The sequence below is a fragment of the Saccoglossus kowalevskii genome, chromosome 6 (assembly GCF_978046115.1).
Source record: "Saccoglossus kowalevskii chromosome 6, keSacKowa6.1, whole genome shotgun sequence".
Classification (NCBI taxonomy): Eukaryota; Metazoa; Hemichordata; class Enteropneusta; family Harrimaniidae; genus Saccoglossus; species Saccoglossus kowalevskii.
The window spans coordinates 38,226,462-38,240,657 of record NC_140646.1 but is presented as its reverse complement, the minus strand read 5'-3'; the positions used below and the strand labels follow the sequence as shown (position 1 = coordinate 38,240,657).

Genomic DNA, 14,196 nt, shown 5'->3' with positions numbered 1-14,196 from the left:
TATCATGGAGGTAATATTACCTCCATGATCATTGTATATCATTTACACAACAAACTATCTGAGAAATTATTCGTCTGCACTGTATTTCACTCGACACATGAGTACGCAGTTTATACACAGTAGAGGACGTAGTGGGACTCCGGGAGTAGGGGAAATTGAATAAACCACTGTAAACAAAAAAAATTGGCTGTCACTCAGAAACTGCCCTCCAGAGCCACAGTATATATACCCCTTTATTAAATGAGTTTTTGAGGTTTTTTTACAGTGGTTTCACAACTTCTCGTATTTCTAGTACGTCAAGCCGATGTGTTTACAGTCAACTAATATGGGTATACATGTATGTTACATAGCTTGAAACTCATGAAGGCCATGGAGGCAATTGCCTTGATGAGTACTTTCTTCGCAATTTCAATCATTCTAAAAACATTTTTACAAATTTTTCACATTGAAATTGACTCAGAATACGGAAGTTCAAGCCCTGTTAACTTTCATGGTTGAATTACAGGACATATTATTTACTCATGAGGGATTTAAGGCAGTAGCGAGGAAAAAGAAGAATTAGTTAAAATTGCTCAGTGATTCAGACATTCTTAAAAGTTACTTAGCATGCTACTATAACAACCTATACATCATCTGAAAGCTTAGATATACCGGGGAGGGGGGGGGGGGGGGTTAGTCGAGAACATTACTGGTACACATGCTGCACTAATTTTGTCCCCAGGGATCAACTGAAGGCTAATTTTATAATTAATAAATTTATAGAAGTGTAAAGGTGGTTTTATACTTCACATGGTTTCCTACTTCACATTCACTCTGGAGTTTTTGTTTTTTTTGAGCATTTCTCCTACATCTCTATTTTGTTTATGTATGCTTTAAATAGTTTTCTAATTAAATCAGCTGGTCACAACTGCTCAAGGATTGTCAGTAGCGTGTCTGTAGTTATCTAGTCATAGCCAGGAAACTAATGCAAAAAATCACATCCCTGTTTCTTCTGCAATTACAATTCTCATGGAATTTATTTGTACCATGGGGATAAAAATAATAATAATGAAAACATAAGAAATTATTGGAATGGTGTTTGGGAATTGTGGGTGGAGTGAGAAAATCTTTTAGGATGTTGTGTTCCCTCTGCCTAGCAACACAGAATTATGCCTAGCAACACAGAATTATGCTAAGCAAAGCAGAATTATGATATACAGTAGTTAAAGTTTTGTCTATTCACAATCATGATAGACACCAGATGTTTTGGCTGTTGACTTTAATCAGTAATATTTACCAGTACTACTTATGGTTGGAAGTTGAAGCAGATAAACATTATACAAGTTCTGACTTCTTTAAGTTACAAGTACCGGTATATGTATATGTAGTTGTTGTTAAAATTGTATTGTTGGCTAAACATCAAATTTAAATGTTACAATATTTGCTACCGGTAGTTATACTAATTAAAATCTGACATATTATTCAGCGTTATTTATTTTCTTTGCTATTGATGTGAATATCTTGGGAATACTATAACTATACATCTATTACCATAAATTACACATATTACCAGTACTTGACATGTCAAATGTGTGTGCCAAATTTAAAATGCAGTCGGTGTGTAGAAATATTAGATTGCATAAGCAGAAATGACCAAGACCATCACTGCATTAGAAAATGTATTTCATGATTTTAAAATAAGCGATTGCATTACCAAATTGCAAATGGTCTGAGATAAATATGAATCAGTTCTTTCATATAATCACTATTTTTTTTAATAAGGAATAAGGATTTCTTTAAATTTAGTCTTCTCATGCAATTTTATGACTATATTGCATTTTGTATGAATTTTTGTGTTTTTCATTGGACGCTTGCATACCTTAATCATATAAATACTTGTTAGTATTCATTGGATGACATGATTCATCTGCACCCCGGTACCTGTATGCAGGGTGTTAGCCAGCCACCAGTCCACCCACCAAACGGACTGGCAACTTTAATTTTGGACTGGCAACTTTTTCCCATTTTTCTGTTTTCTCTTATTGTTCTTTGATAATTTTACCAAAATATATTCAAAACCATCTACATTTTTCAATACGTTGAATTGTTTTGGACTGGCAGTTGCAAATACCAGGCTAATAGCCTGCCTTCATTTAAAAGTTCATGTACAATATCATTTTCATCTTACATCAAATGAGTAATAGTGTTTATATTATATCATACCTTAATCTTTTGTCAAACAAAAAATTGTAAAAATGTGCTCTAAAATACACAATTATTTTCGTTGTCTCTTCAACTCAACATTCATGAATGATATCAGAGTTGGCATTGAGTGTCACCTACATCATTTGCCTGATTAGTTAAGTTATTAAGGATTGTGAGATTTTTTAAACTGTTCTAGACAACAACAGCTACCGGTAAATAGGGCCAAAACACTACAGTGAATGATGTAATAACAATATTAGGATACATCAAAATGCAACTCTAAGCAATCAACAACTGACTTATTAAGCATAGAGATACTAACTTAATATTTATCTAGCAATATGCTGGCTTAATGGTTTCAAAAACTACCACATATTTGAAATGTGCAGATTAATCTACCTAAATATGTTGTATGTTACCGTAGTAACATACTAATATTAAAAAAAATAAAGTGAAATTAATGTCCAAGTTGAAATGAAAGTCAAAGCCTGTTGATAACCAGTTTGGAAGTAAAGTTACTCTCTGACTGTAGTGTTTTAAAACTTGCTATATAACATGTTTACTTCTTCACAAGGCTGAAATTGATTATTTAGCAGTCGTTCATCAGTTAACTGGCTTTATTTTGTGAACTGAACTCATTGTAATGAAAGGTGCTGTTTATAGTGTTTGTATAGACGCAAAACAGTTGTGTTGAGAACAATGCCACCAACGACAGCATTTACTTATTGTATACACACAGCTTGACTTTGGCAATCAGCTTCACTGCTCTTATCGGAAATGTTGTGAGTTCTGCAATTTCAAGTGAAATGTTTGAGGAACAACGAATAATTTTTTTTTTCTGCTCCACTTTAATGATATTATGACTGATTGTTGTCATAAACTTTTCACTTCTACTTGATTTGATTGCTTTTGTATTTGGTGTTGAGGTGCTTTGGGTTGAATTGTACCTTTTATATGAAAAATGTCAATCTTTTCATTAGGAGGGAGGGGTTGATTCGAAAATTTGAAAACAAAATATTTATGGGAAAAAAATAAGATGTTTATAGAGGGAAAACAAAAAACAAAACAAAAAAATTGCATAAACATCATCTTTTAAAAAAACACTAGCTGAAAAGTAAGTGAAGGGAAAACATAATTTCTACAGTTATTTTTAGCATCTATCTTCCTTCAAGACTTTCCAATGATAAACTTTACATAGAATTATAAAAATATAAGTCGTTAATGACCACTCCTTGATAGATGATTGTGCTCCTTTGTTGCATACTCTATAGTCCATTGTGTTATCAAGTACCAAGGTAAGGGCTGGCATTAATCCACTGCCCTCACAGTAAGAAAAATTACTTGTGCGTTGCTTAGCAACATGTAAACAATATTATAAACAATCTGGTCTTAGTAACAGTAGTGATGTGTAAGCAATTTTGTCTATTTTTAATTCATGTTACTCGTGTAACAACTGATACTAGGGTCAGCATGCACTGGATATGGAATGAGGGAATTAGTTTTTGCCTTACTAGATAGTCACATGGTTGAGAGCATGTCATTCACCTTGTTAGTAACTTATGCTTTCAGTCTTTTTACATTTTTCCACATTATACTCTTTTTGGCTTTTTTTACTTTTTTTTAGTGTTGAAACAGAAAAAGCTTTTATTATTTTTCTCAAATTTTCTGATTATTGTCAAAACAATTATTTACTACATGTACTTACTAATAGATAATAAAGAGAATAATTACAAAACAAAATGTTTAGTACAAACACAAACTGAGAAAAAAATGCAACTCAGTTCTCAACTTCAATTACCGTAAAATCTGCATCCCTAATAGAAGCCACACCCATCTTTTTGAACAATTGAGACTCAAAAATTCACCATTTCTCATATGTGTAGATTCTCTAATAAAAGCCGCATCCCCTCTGTAGCATTGTATCATTTTAATAGAAGCCGCGGCTTTTAATACAGATTTGACAGTACTTGTTTTTAAAGCTTTATTATGTTTTTGTTTTTTTAATTTTATTACAAAATAAAAAGCACAATGTACATAAAAACACAAATTATCTCTCAAAAGATGGTACTTTTAGGTTTAATGGTGTTTGTGGACAATGTTTGCTGCATTACTTTAAAAAAAAGCATATCTTTATGAATTCTTGTGATTTGGAACACGTTTAAATACGTCAACGAGTACTCAGTAAGTTTGAATCACATTTTCTTATGATATTATAAAATACCAATTAAAACATTTACATCTACAAATTTAAATACATTGGTAGGGATTTTTATTCATATAATAAACTTGTAACAACTAAAAATTAATGATGTTTAGTTTCAGTGGATAGTTCACTTGAAATACAATTATGGACATTCCTTTGTATCTTTAATTTCTAATTAAATTTATGTTCATGTATTGTATTGTATTATTAACATACTGAGTTACACAGCTTCAGGAGGGTCACACAAGACAGATACTAATATTCATATTTGTGACTGGTCAAAAATTCTGTAAAAAATATCGCTGCTCAGCTTTGTCACAATCCGTGAACTATTTTCTAAATCTAATCTGATTTTAATACTCACACAGATCTTCTACTTCTTATTACTAATGTAAACCATTTAATTTTTCACTGCTACATTTGTAGAAAATTTCCTCATTTCAGGATTTTATGATTTACAATATTTCACTGGCACTCCATAAGACATGAGAGACATTTTCACTGCTACAATAATTCATGATGTTCATTGACTAACTGTTGTATCTGATGTTGAATCAGTTTATTATGCAGATATAGTAAGTTAAATACTCTGGAAGCAGAAATTTACTGAACTTAGGTAGTCTTAATTTGCTTGGTTGCCATGGTGTCACTATGCTATATGTGTACAATCGCTATCATGGCTACACTGGGCAATACAGGTCATATCACATAGCTGAATTACAAAAAGAAAATGTCAGTTTTTTCCACAGACATTCATACACAAACAGGAAAGGCAAAATGAGATCATTGTATAATGGCCTATATTGTTTATAGTATATACTGCCAAAGTGGTTGTATTATTTACAGACCTATTGTTAAACATGTCACGCAGTAGTACTGAAAATAAAACTATGAAATTGATTCCTTTAGTACTTCGCAAAAAAATTGCCCTTGGTTGGATACAAGCTCAATAATTTTATGTCTTTAGAATTAATTATCACAGCTAATTCATGATTATTTATGAATATTCTTGGCACATTCCATTTACTCTAGGAGGTAGATCTCCAATTTTTTCTACTGCGTCCTTGACTGTTGCCCTTGCTATTACACAAATACAGAGTGTGATTGAAATGTACTCACAACAAGTACATTATTCTTGGCTATTTATGACATAAAGCAATATTTTCACGTGGTCCCTTATCTCACCATCTTTTGCAATTGACCTAGTATATGATGAGTATCGGCTGTTCCATTAAATGTCAACAAAGTCAATTGTCACTGGGTAGTGTGTGTGTATTTCAATGTAGTTTCCATGCCAACCAAGGGCTGTCTTAAATAGATCAAAGAAACTGTTATTGTTAGCCAGAAGAAAAAGCAAAAAATCCTTGTAGCAGTTTGTGTTGTTAAATTAAGGTTATTTGATAGCAGAGTGTACAATACAAAGACTTGGTTACCGCTATACACCTCGTGGAGCTATTGAGGACAAAATGGCGACCCAGGCAGCGAAAGCTGCTGCATCTGTCAAGCTTAAGACAACCATGGTTGAAAAAGTAAGGTTTCACATCATTTGCCATTTAACGGAATATCTTGTGTTTGGTCATTTTTATCATAATATAGTTATATTTTCTTATGCAATGATTGTGTATACACAAGTAGTTGATATGTCTATTTGAGTATTCATTTGATTTTGACTGCTGTTTCATCATTATTTGGTGACTTAATTGATAACTGAGGTGAATTTATTAGTGGAAAGATAGTACTGGGGTGAATGTAATCTAGCCAGTTAGTTAGCCATCGTACAATCATAGCCTAATCCATTACTGCATGGTCACCTTCATGGTTGCGAAGCCATTCAAAAGTTATTCCAGTCTTGCAATAACTGTTACGTAGACCTTCAACAAAATGCTTATATTATTCTTACTGACAACAAAAAATTAAGGTCACTGCTGCTGACAAAACATCTATTGTCAGTGCGATTGTATGAAGGCAGTGCTTTCAAAATGGCTGCCGTTGTCAAGATCAAGTTTGCACAAAACATTTACTACATGTCTATATAATCAGATAATAAATTAGAATACAGCATCAGAAGTTGTTAAAAATAATATTTTATTCAAAACAGAAAATGCCACTGGGGGTTCTTGCATTGTACATATAATAAGGATTAAGTTGAAGACGCCTATCCCTTGAAAAGATCACTTGAAAATATTTATTAAATGTTTAATTTGTTTGGATACCATATTTACTTTATTAGTAACATATACACTTACATACATCATGGAACTAAATGTTTACATGTGAATGGTACAGGTATGTTCATGGTGATAATAAATCATATTTTAACAAACTAATATATAATAAAAGCAATTTTTGGTTCATGTGAAAATAACAATTTACATGTATGTACATTCCTGTGGAGTTTAGGATGATCAAATGTAAAATGTATCCTCCATTACTAGTACATACTTGATTACCAAAATGTATGCCATGGTTACCCTAACTTGTAAGTGACATTTCAATGAATAATAGATTGTTGAAAGACATACATGTACTCGCATATTACAATGTATCACATAAAGTGTCACGGTCTAGCAGCACACTTGAATTTCATGTAAACAATTAATGTTTTGTTTGTGTCAACCATTAAACTTGTATATACAATATGGGACATGGCGTGGTCCAATGAATTTGACACTTTATCATTTGAAAGTAAATTCCCGAAAATGTTATTTCAAAGTTTTTTGTTACAAACAAAAATATTTTTGGACTTTGACCAACAGTATGCATGTTGGCAGGGTTTTGTTCATGACTTTGATGGAGTTGAAAAGTGATATTAAATTTTTAGCTCCGCTGTCGACTTTGTCGAGCGGAGCTTATCATATGAGTGATTGTCTGTCGTCCGTCGTCCTGTGTCCGTCGTCTGTGTCAATGTTTTACTTTTTCGACTTCTAATTTTGGTGAATATTTTTGTCATTTTTGGTAAAAAGTGATATTTTCAACTTCTTGTTAAAAACCGCAAGTCCAATTGCTTTGATATTACATATATAGGTACTACATGTGGACCTCTCTCAGATTTGTTCATTTTGTAATAATATCTTTAATTCTCTAATTTTGTTGAATATTTTTGTCATTTTTGGTAAAAAGTGATATTTTCGACTTCTTGTTAAAAACCACAAGTCCAATTGCTTTGATATTACATATATAGGTACTACATGTGGACCACTCTCAAATTTGTTCATTTGTATGATGATATCTTAAATTCTGCACTTTTGATGAATATTTTTGTCATTTTTGGTGAAAAGTGATATTTTTGAATTCTAGTCGAAAACAGCAAGTCCCATTGCATTGATACTATGCATATTGCTCATTTTCTAATGACATCTTCTGTTCTTTAATTGAAATGTGCATTGCTAACAGCGGAGCTATCTCAGCTGAGAGGCTGCTTGTCTGTTTTTATTGCCATTGTTTGTCAATTATCGTTGTTTGTCAACATTCCATAAAAATGATTCTTCAATTAAACCTCAGTTTAGGTTCTAGAAACCTTGTATACCAATTTTTTTCATAATCGACAGTTGTGCATTTTAAACAAATAATAATAATAATGAGCTGTATTAGTAGCACATGTACTTGGAGGTGTGTCTATGGTCAAAATGAGTCATATTTGAATGATCTAATATACAATAAATACACATCATATTTGGTACATTTTTTGTTTGCCCACCAGTCCACCACATTAGCTGTTGTTGTAAAGTATAATGTAAGCTCTGTGGGTTGTGTGTGTCACTGAACAATGTTCAAAATTCTTTTCATCTGTAATATATATTACAGTGTTCTCCCTGGACAGAGAAATAGAGATCCATTGCCCCCTTGCAATTGTTTTCACATGAATTGCAAGACAAACTTTTCTAGAAATACTAATTAATTAGTCTTAATTACATGCTGTTTTTTCAAATACCAGTAGTGTTTTTCTGTGTTACCTTCTTCTTTAATATGGTAATAAACTCATTTCCAGTTTCGCAATTGAGTCTTTCTTTGCTTACCAAATCTTTTCTTTAATATTGTAAATATTCTCTATCAGTGAGCTAAATCTGCTGTTCTTACATTGGCCATAGAGGTTTCCACACCTATTCATGTTCTTTACGTTTACTTTTATCGCTAATAGTATATAGAAAAATTCCCTGGTCAATACAAATCTTATACACTTTTATAGCTCAAATGTCATAACAATTTTAAAACAATTAATTTTTCTTGGTTTTTAGCAAAAATTAAAAGAAGAGCGAGAAGCTAAAAAGGCCCAATTAGATGGCAGACATGAGTATGTTTTACAAACCTTGGCAGACTATCTTGGTATGGACTATACAGAGGTGGTGGACGCCATTTTGGATGGCAAGCAAATTGAATCCATGGATGGTTTTTTTGATGCAGATGGACCCACCACGTTGATGTTCTTTTATCAGGACACAGATCCGGGTCCTGAACCAGGTATGTCAATAGTTGAAATCATAGTTAGCATGTTAGCATAATTTTTTGAATGCTGTAATCTTTGTATCACACACTGAAACCTGCATGATTGTTATAATTATTTTTTCTAAAATTTTGATCAAGGTGTGTACCCAATGGGGAATGATGTCCAATTGATCTAAAATTTACAAAAAATTATAGAAAAACATGTAAAAATTTGCATAAGAATTGTGATGGGAAAATATTATAGTATTCCGATGTTCAAACAATATTTTGATAATCAGTATGGAAAGACACAAAATTATTTCACTGCAGTATAAGTGTACTTCATCTTTCATGTATGTGATGTAATAATGTATTATTCAAATCTACTTTCTATTTTGTTCATTTCAGCTGATCAGATAAGATTAGGTCCCCCACAAGTGGTTAGAAAATCTGCCAAATCAAAGTTGTGTGTCACTGATGGAAGTGAAAGCTCATTGACAGGAGTGTGTTTATTTTTCTCTAAAACCAGTTCAGACAAAGTAATTTCAACTGAAAACATCACAAAAGTAAGTAAAGTATATTCCCACTTTGCAAAACAACATTCACACACCATCTTGCATAAAATATTAATAACTTTATTGCATCTTTAGAAATACAAAGTTTCCATCAGTTAATAGCAATAAAGATTAGTTGTCATAACTACTACTATAAAAGGAAAAGAAATCGGTAATATGATAAAATGTTACATATCAGACAATTTTTTCATTTCTTTTTTGAGTTATGATTATAATTGCCTAACATCATCTTTCAAAGACATCAAGAAATTAAATATTTTTAGATCTTTCTGTATTTCTTGTGGGAATGTAATGTTTTCTATGATTTGCATTAATTTATATTGAGGGCATATCATAACCTAGTGCAGTTGATCTTCTATTTAATTCTGTGCACATTGACATTCAGTATGACACTGTGGGTCATTCATTGTTATTGAGATGATATGCCACCAGTATGTGCTTGTTGTGATATCATCTATTTTGACAATATTGTACAGAAACCTGAATGATATGTAACACAGAATGCTGTAAATGTTTGAAATTGATACATGCTTTATGTAATGTGCTTTCATTTTGTTTGTGTATATTATTATGTTTTTATATATCTATGTCACAAACCGCAATATTGCATGATCTTTCGTTACCAAATTTGATGTCAATGTGCAGTACAGCAATGACGTATCAAAATGCCAAAATATACACATGTTATTATAATTAAGGACTTGAACTTGGGAGGGCACCCAAGGCCAATATTTTTTACATTTAAAATGCCTTAGACTGCTTGACATATTGAAAGACATCAATATGCTTTCAGATTGGGGATCTAGACAATTCCCTCCATGGCCTCAGAATTTTGAGCCCTGAATAATGCTGATTTTAATATGAAAATTGGAAATTTAAGGTTTTACTTCAATACTTATTTACTTTGACTGGTACCGGTTCATTTTTCAAATCAACCTGGTCATTGTCAGTTTCTCTGTATTCAATTTTGTAGATTTACTATTATTTATTGATATATTTCTTGTTTGATAGGATATCACCTTCACTGTGCTTGATACCTGTGAAAAGGGACTCCTAGCATCAGTGGACCAGATGATGTCAACAGTTTTTATTCCTGCTCTCCGAAAGAACACCAATGGCTGGGGAAAGATTAGTAACTTTGAAGGGACTCTCATCAGAGCTGATTTCCTGAATAAGTTAGATTCCTATGTTTCCGTTTTGGTGGGAGCACAAGAGTGTATTTTTGACAAAGTGGAGTTAAAACCATGTCAGACTTACAATCTAGCAAAACTGAAAAAACCTAATGATTACATAGCAGCAGCTAATAGCACCGAATCATTGGAAGCTATAGAGGAATGCATAGCAGTATGGATTAAGCAAATTGAACAAGTATGTTACTTGAAACAATATTATGTTCTCATTTTTGACACCAAACATACATTGAGTTGTTGAGTTATGGCGAAAAAATATTTCTTTTAAATATAAGCAACTGAAATATTTATAAAAGTGCTGATTTTGCATTAATATGTCAAAAATTCTAATAAAACTTTCTGATAGTTGTCAAATCAATATTACAATTCTATGTTGTGTGTTGATGGAGTGTTCATTCATATACCGGTATATCTATAGGTGTTGGCAGAGAGTGAACAGATGAGGAAAGAAGCAGACAACATTGGACCCAGAGCTGAACTAGAACATTGGAAAAAGAGGATGGCTAAATTTAACTATCTGTTAGACCAAATAAAAGGATCTGATGTCAAAGCTGTCCTGACTGTTCTACAGGCAGCAAAGTCTAAAACAGTCAAGGTGGGTTTCCACTTATACCATACAAATACATTAAAATACTAAACTCAATTCTATGAGTTATTAGACATTAGACACCAGACATACCATACTTAGCATGGACACAAAGTTGGACAAGTACAGTATAGCAAACTACAGAATGTATTTTCAATAGAAAAATAGAAAAAGTAAATTTGTATCTTATTTTATTCATAGACTAAGTTTGATTACACCCTGTGACAACATTAAATTGTAATGGTTTTCTGCAACAATCACTAAGCTTCTAGTGATCAGTTTGTAATATTCAATGTATACGTGAATTCTTTTCAGATTTGGGTGGATTTGGATAGAAGAATCACAGATGCAGCTAATGAAGCCAAAGACAATGTCAAATATCTGTACACATTAGAAAAATTCTGTGATCCACTTTACAACAGTGATCCTGTAAGTTACTTAATGTGTATCATTAGTATGTAAAAGTACTTTAATTTTAAGATTGACATTTGTGAATTTTGTGATTTAGTGAAAATTAGTTACTTAATTTTTTTGTAGTGGTGGTAATTTAATAGGCTGTGATTTAAACTGTCAATTCAGATATGGGACCAGGTTCAGATCATGTCCTTTTATTTTTCTGTACACTTATAACTCGTTATATGGGACTTGTATTAGATTTAAATACTATCATAATGGTGAGCTGATTTTGTGTCATGTTTTTTTAGCGGCTTGATAAAGTGAAAGTTTATCTAATGAGATTAACATTTGCCCTTATTGAAATATTTCAATATATTTTGGACAACCTCTAAGAGTTGATATCTGATAAAACACACTCAATAGAACATTAATTGCTTCTTTGTTTGTGTTATGCAAATGTCTACTGTGTTGACCTTTTCCCAAGATGCAATTTGCAAAAGGCAGTGAATAACAAGTAAAATGTCTGTCTGAGCACAGTGAAATACACGTCTATATTGTATCTTATGCAGCAGTATTTGTGATCAAACCTGTTTTGCATATGAGAGGAGATGATAAATTGCTTTTTCTCAATATTAAATCCAATGTAAATGGCATGTTATTATTAAATTCTATTATATCACATAATGTCCATTTTTTGTTTCCCAATACAACATTACATTTCTATGCATGGTATGGGGCCTTGATGTTCAATATTGACATCATTAACTTGACAATGTTACTTATTTATACAGGTTGGTATGGTTGAAACGATTCCTGGATTGGTTAATGCTATCCGTATGATTCACAGTATATCTCGCTACTACAACACATCAGAAAGAATGACATCGCTCTTTGTTAAGGTAATACAAATTAACTATCATATTTGTATTTGATCATCTCCAAACATGGATATTTTATTGATCAATATAAAATCTTGACTATTTTCAGTTTGGTGTATCTCAAATGTATTTTAAAAAATGAAGTGATTTCATTACTATAATTATATACATGAATAATATGCACAACGAAAATGTGAACTAATTCGGATCAGTATTTCTCATGTTATAGAAATCATTTTTTCAATTTCTGACAACAGATTCTATGATGTCATACTTTACCCATAATTCTTTGCTTGAGAGTCAAGATGGCTGACTACATAATACTGATGAAAAGTTGAATATCTAGATAATGAAAAGTGACATAAAAAAACTGTAAATTGCATTCTCCTACATTTGTGGAGTTTTTCTTGAGGGGTCATTATGTTCTTTGGCTCGATAGTTCCTTTAATTACCACATTAGTACAAACATGTTTATTCACATGTTCTTTTTGTACGCTTTCAGGTTACGAACCAAATGATCACGGCCTGCAAGTCATACATCACATGTGATGGAATGTACACTATTTGGGAACAACCACGAAATGAACTAATCGAAAAACTGCGTGCATGCATACGCTTGAATCAAGAATACCAACGCTGCTTCCAGAAAACCAAACAGAAGCTGGAAAATATGCCGAATGAGCGACAATTTGATTTCTCTGAAATGTACATCTTTGGAAAGTTTGATACCTTTCAGAGACGTCTTCTGAAGATTATTGATATCTTTGATTCCATCGTAGTCTACTCTAAATTATCTGATTGTAGAATAGAAGGTAAGAATCGGGTCAAGTGTCAATTTCTGCCCTCCTGCTAATCCTTGGTTTATAGGCAAATCAGCTAACTTTCCGAGAGGCGACTATTATCTAATTTGCTCATATTATGTCACTTTTGCCACTGAAGAAGACAAATTCAAATTAAAACAATGAATAATTCTGAGAAAACAGTTTCCATAAAAAAATTTCATCACATGCACAAAAATAATTCTGGGAAATGTCTGATTTTTTATTGGCTAATTCTGGGTTCATATGGCTGGAATATTTGTTTCTTTCCTCCACTAATTTGTCATCAGCTTATTTTCAAAAAATCTCTAAGCGTAATATTTTCACACTGAATGTGAACTGGTGGGTGGCCATATTGATGTTAAGAAATGCTTTTTCAAACTTCTTTCCAAGCATTCTAGAATTTTTTTTAGCGGAATGTATTGAATCATGACATATTTTTGCTCTCTAATTGTATTTAGGTATGGAGTTGATGGCAAGCCGATTCAACGCTATCATCACCACAATCAGAAAGAAACCGTACAATCCTTTAGATCAGAGAAAAGCAGATTTTGACATTGATTACGATGAATTCAAGCGACAGATATCAGAATTGCAGGTAAATAAAATTTTACAAGTATTTATGCAAAAAGTATTGAATTATTTAAATAAATTAAAATCTGCTGTATAGTGCATTTATATTGCAAACAGATTCATGTGTTTAAAATTGTTGTCACCATTTGTTGACAGTTTTGAACTAGCAAATATATTTTGTTCAGTAAAATACCCAAACATGGTTGTTAATTACTTAATAATGCTTTTTCATATTTGAGTTGTTGCAATATTACAATATTATTATATTTAACATGTAAATAAAATATTGATTTCCTGGTAGTTCATGTAGACTGTTTAGAGACCAAAATCAATGGAAAAAAGTGGTGTCATAAGGTGATGTGTTAGGGGTT

General features: G+C 32.0%; 1 protein-coding gene across 1 annotated transcript in view; it reads left to right on the top strand.

Moving 5' to 3' along the window:
- Positions 1–5,593: 5,593 nt before the first annotated feature.
- The window catches only part of LOC100370810 (dynein axonemal heavy chain 5-like), a 66,601-nt gene continuing 57,998 nt past the window's right edge, over positions 5,594–14,196 (top strand). Inside the window, exons 1-9 of the mRNA XM_085500509.1 lie at positions 5,594–5,916; positions 8,623–8,845; positions 9,218–9,375; positions 10,396–10,752; positions 10,993–11,169; positions 11,476–11,589; positions 12,348–12,455; positions 12,937–13,246; positions 13,714–13,850. Of these exons, the coding sequence (XP_085356635.1) occupies positions 5,854–5,916; positions 8,623–8,845; positions 9,218–9,375; positions 10,396–10,752; positions 10,993–11,169; positions 11,476–11,589; positions 12,348–12,455; positions 12,937–13,246; positions 13,714–13,850 (1,647 nt within the window). The 5' untranslated portion in view covers positions 5,594–5,853. The remainder of the gene's footprint in view (positions 5,917–8,622; positions 8,846–9,217; positions 9,376–10,395; positions 10,753–10,992; positions 11,170–11,475; positions 11,590–12,347; positions 12,456–12,936; positions 13,247–13,713; positions 13,851–14,196) is intronic.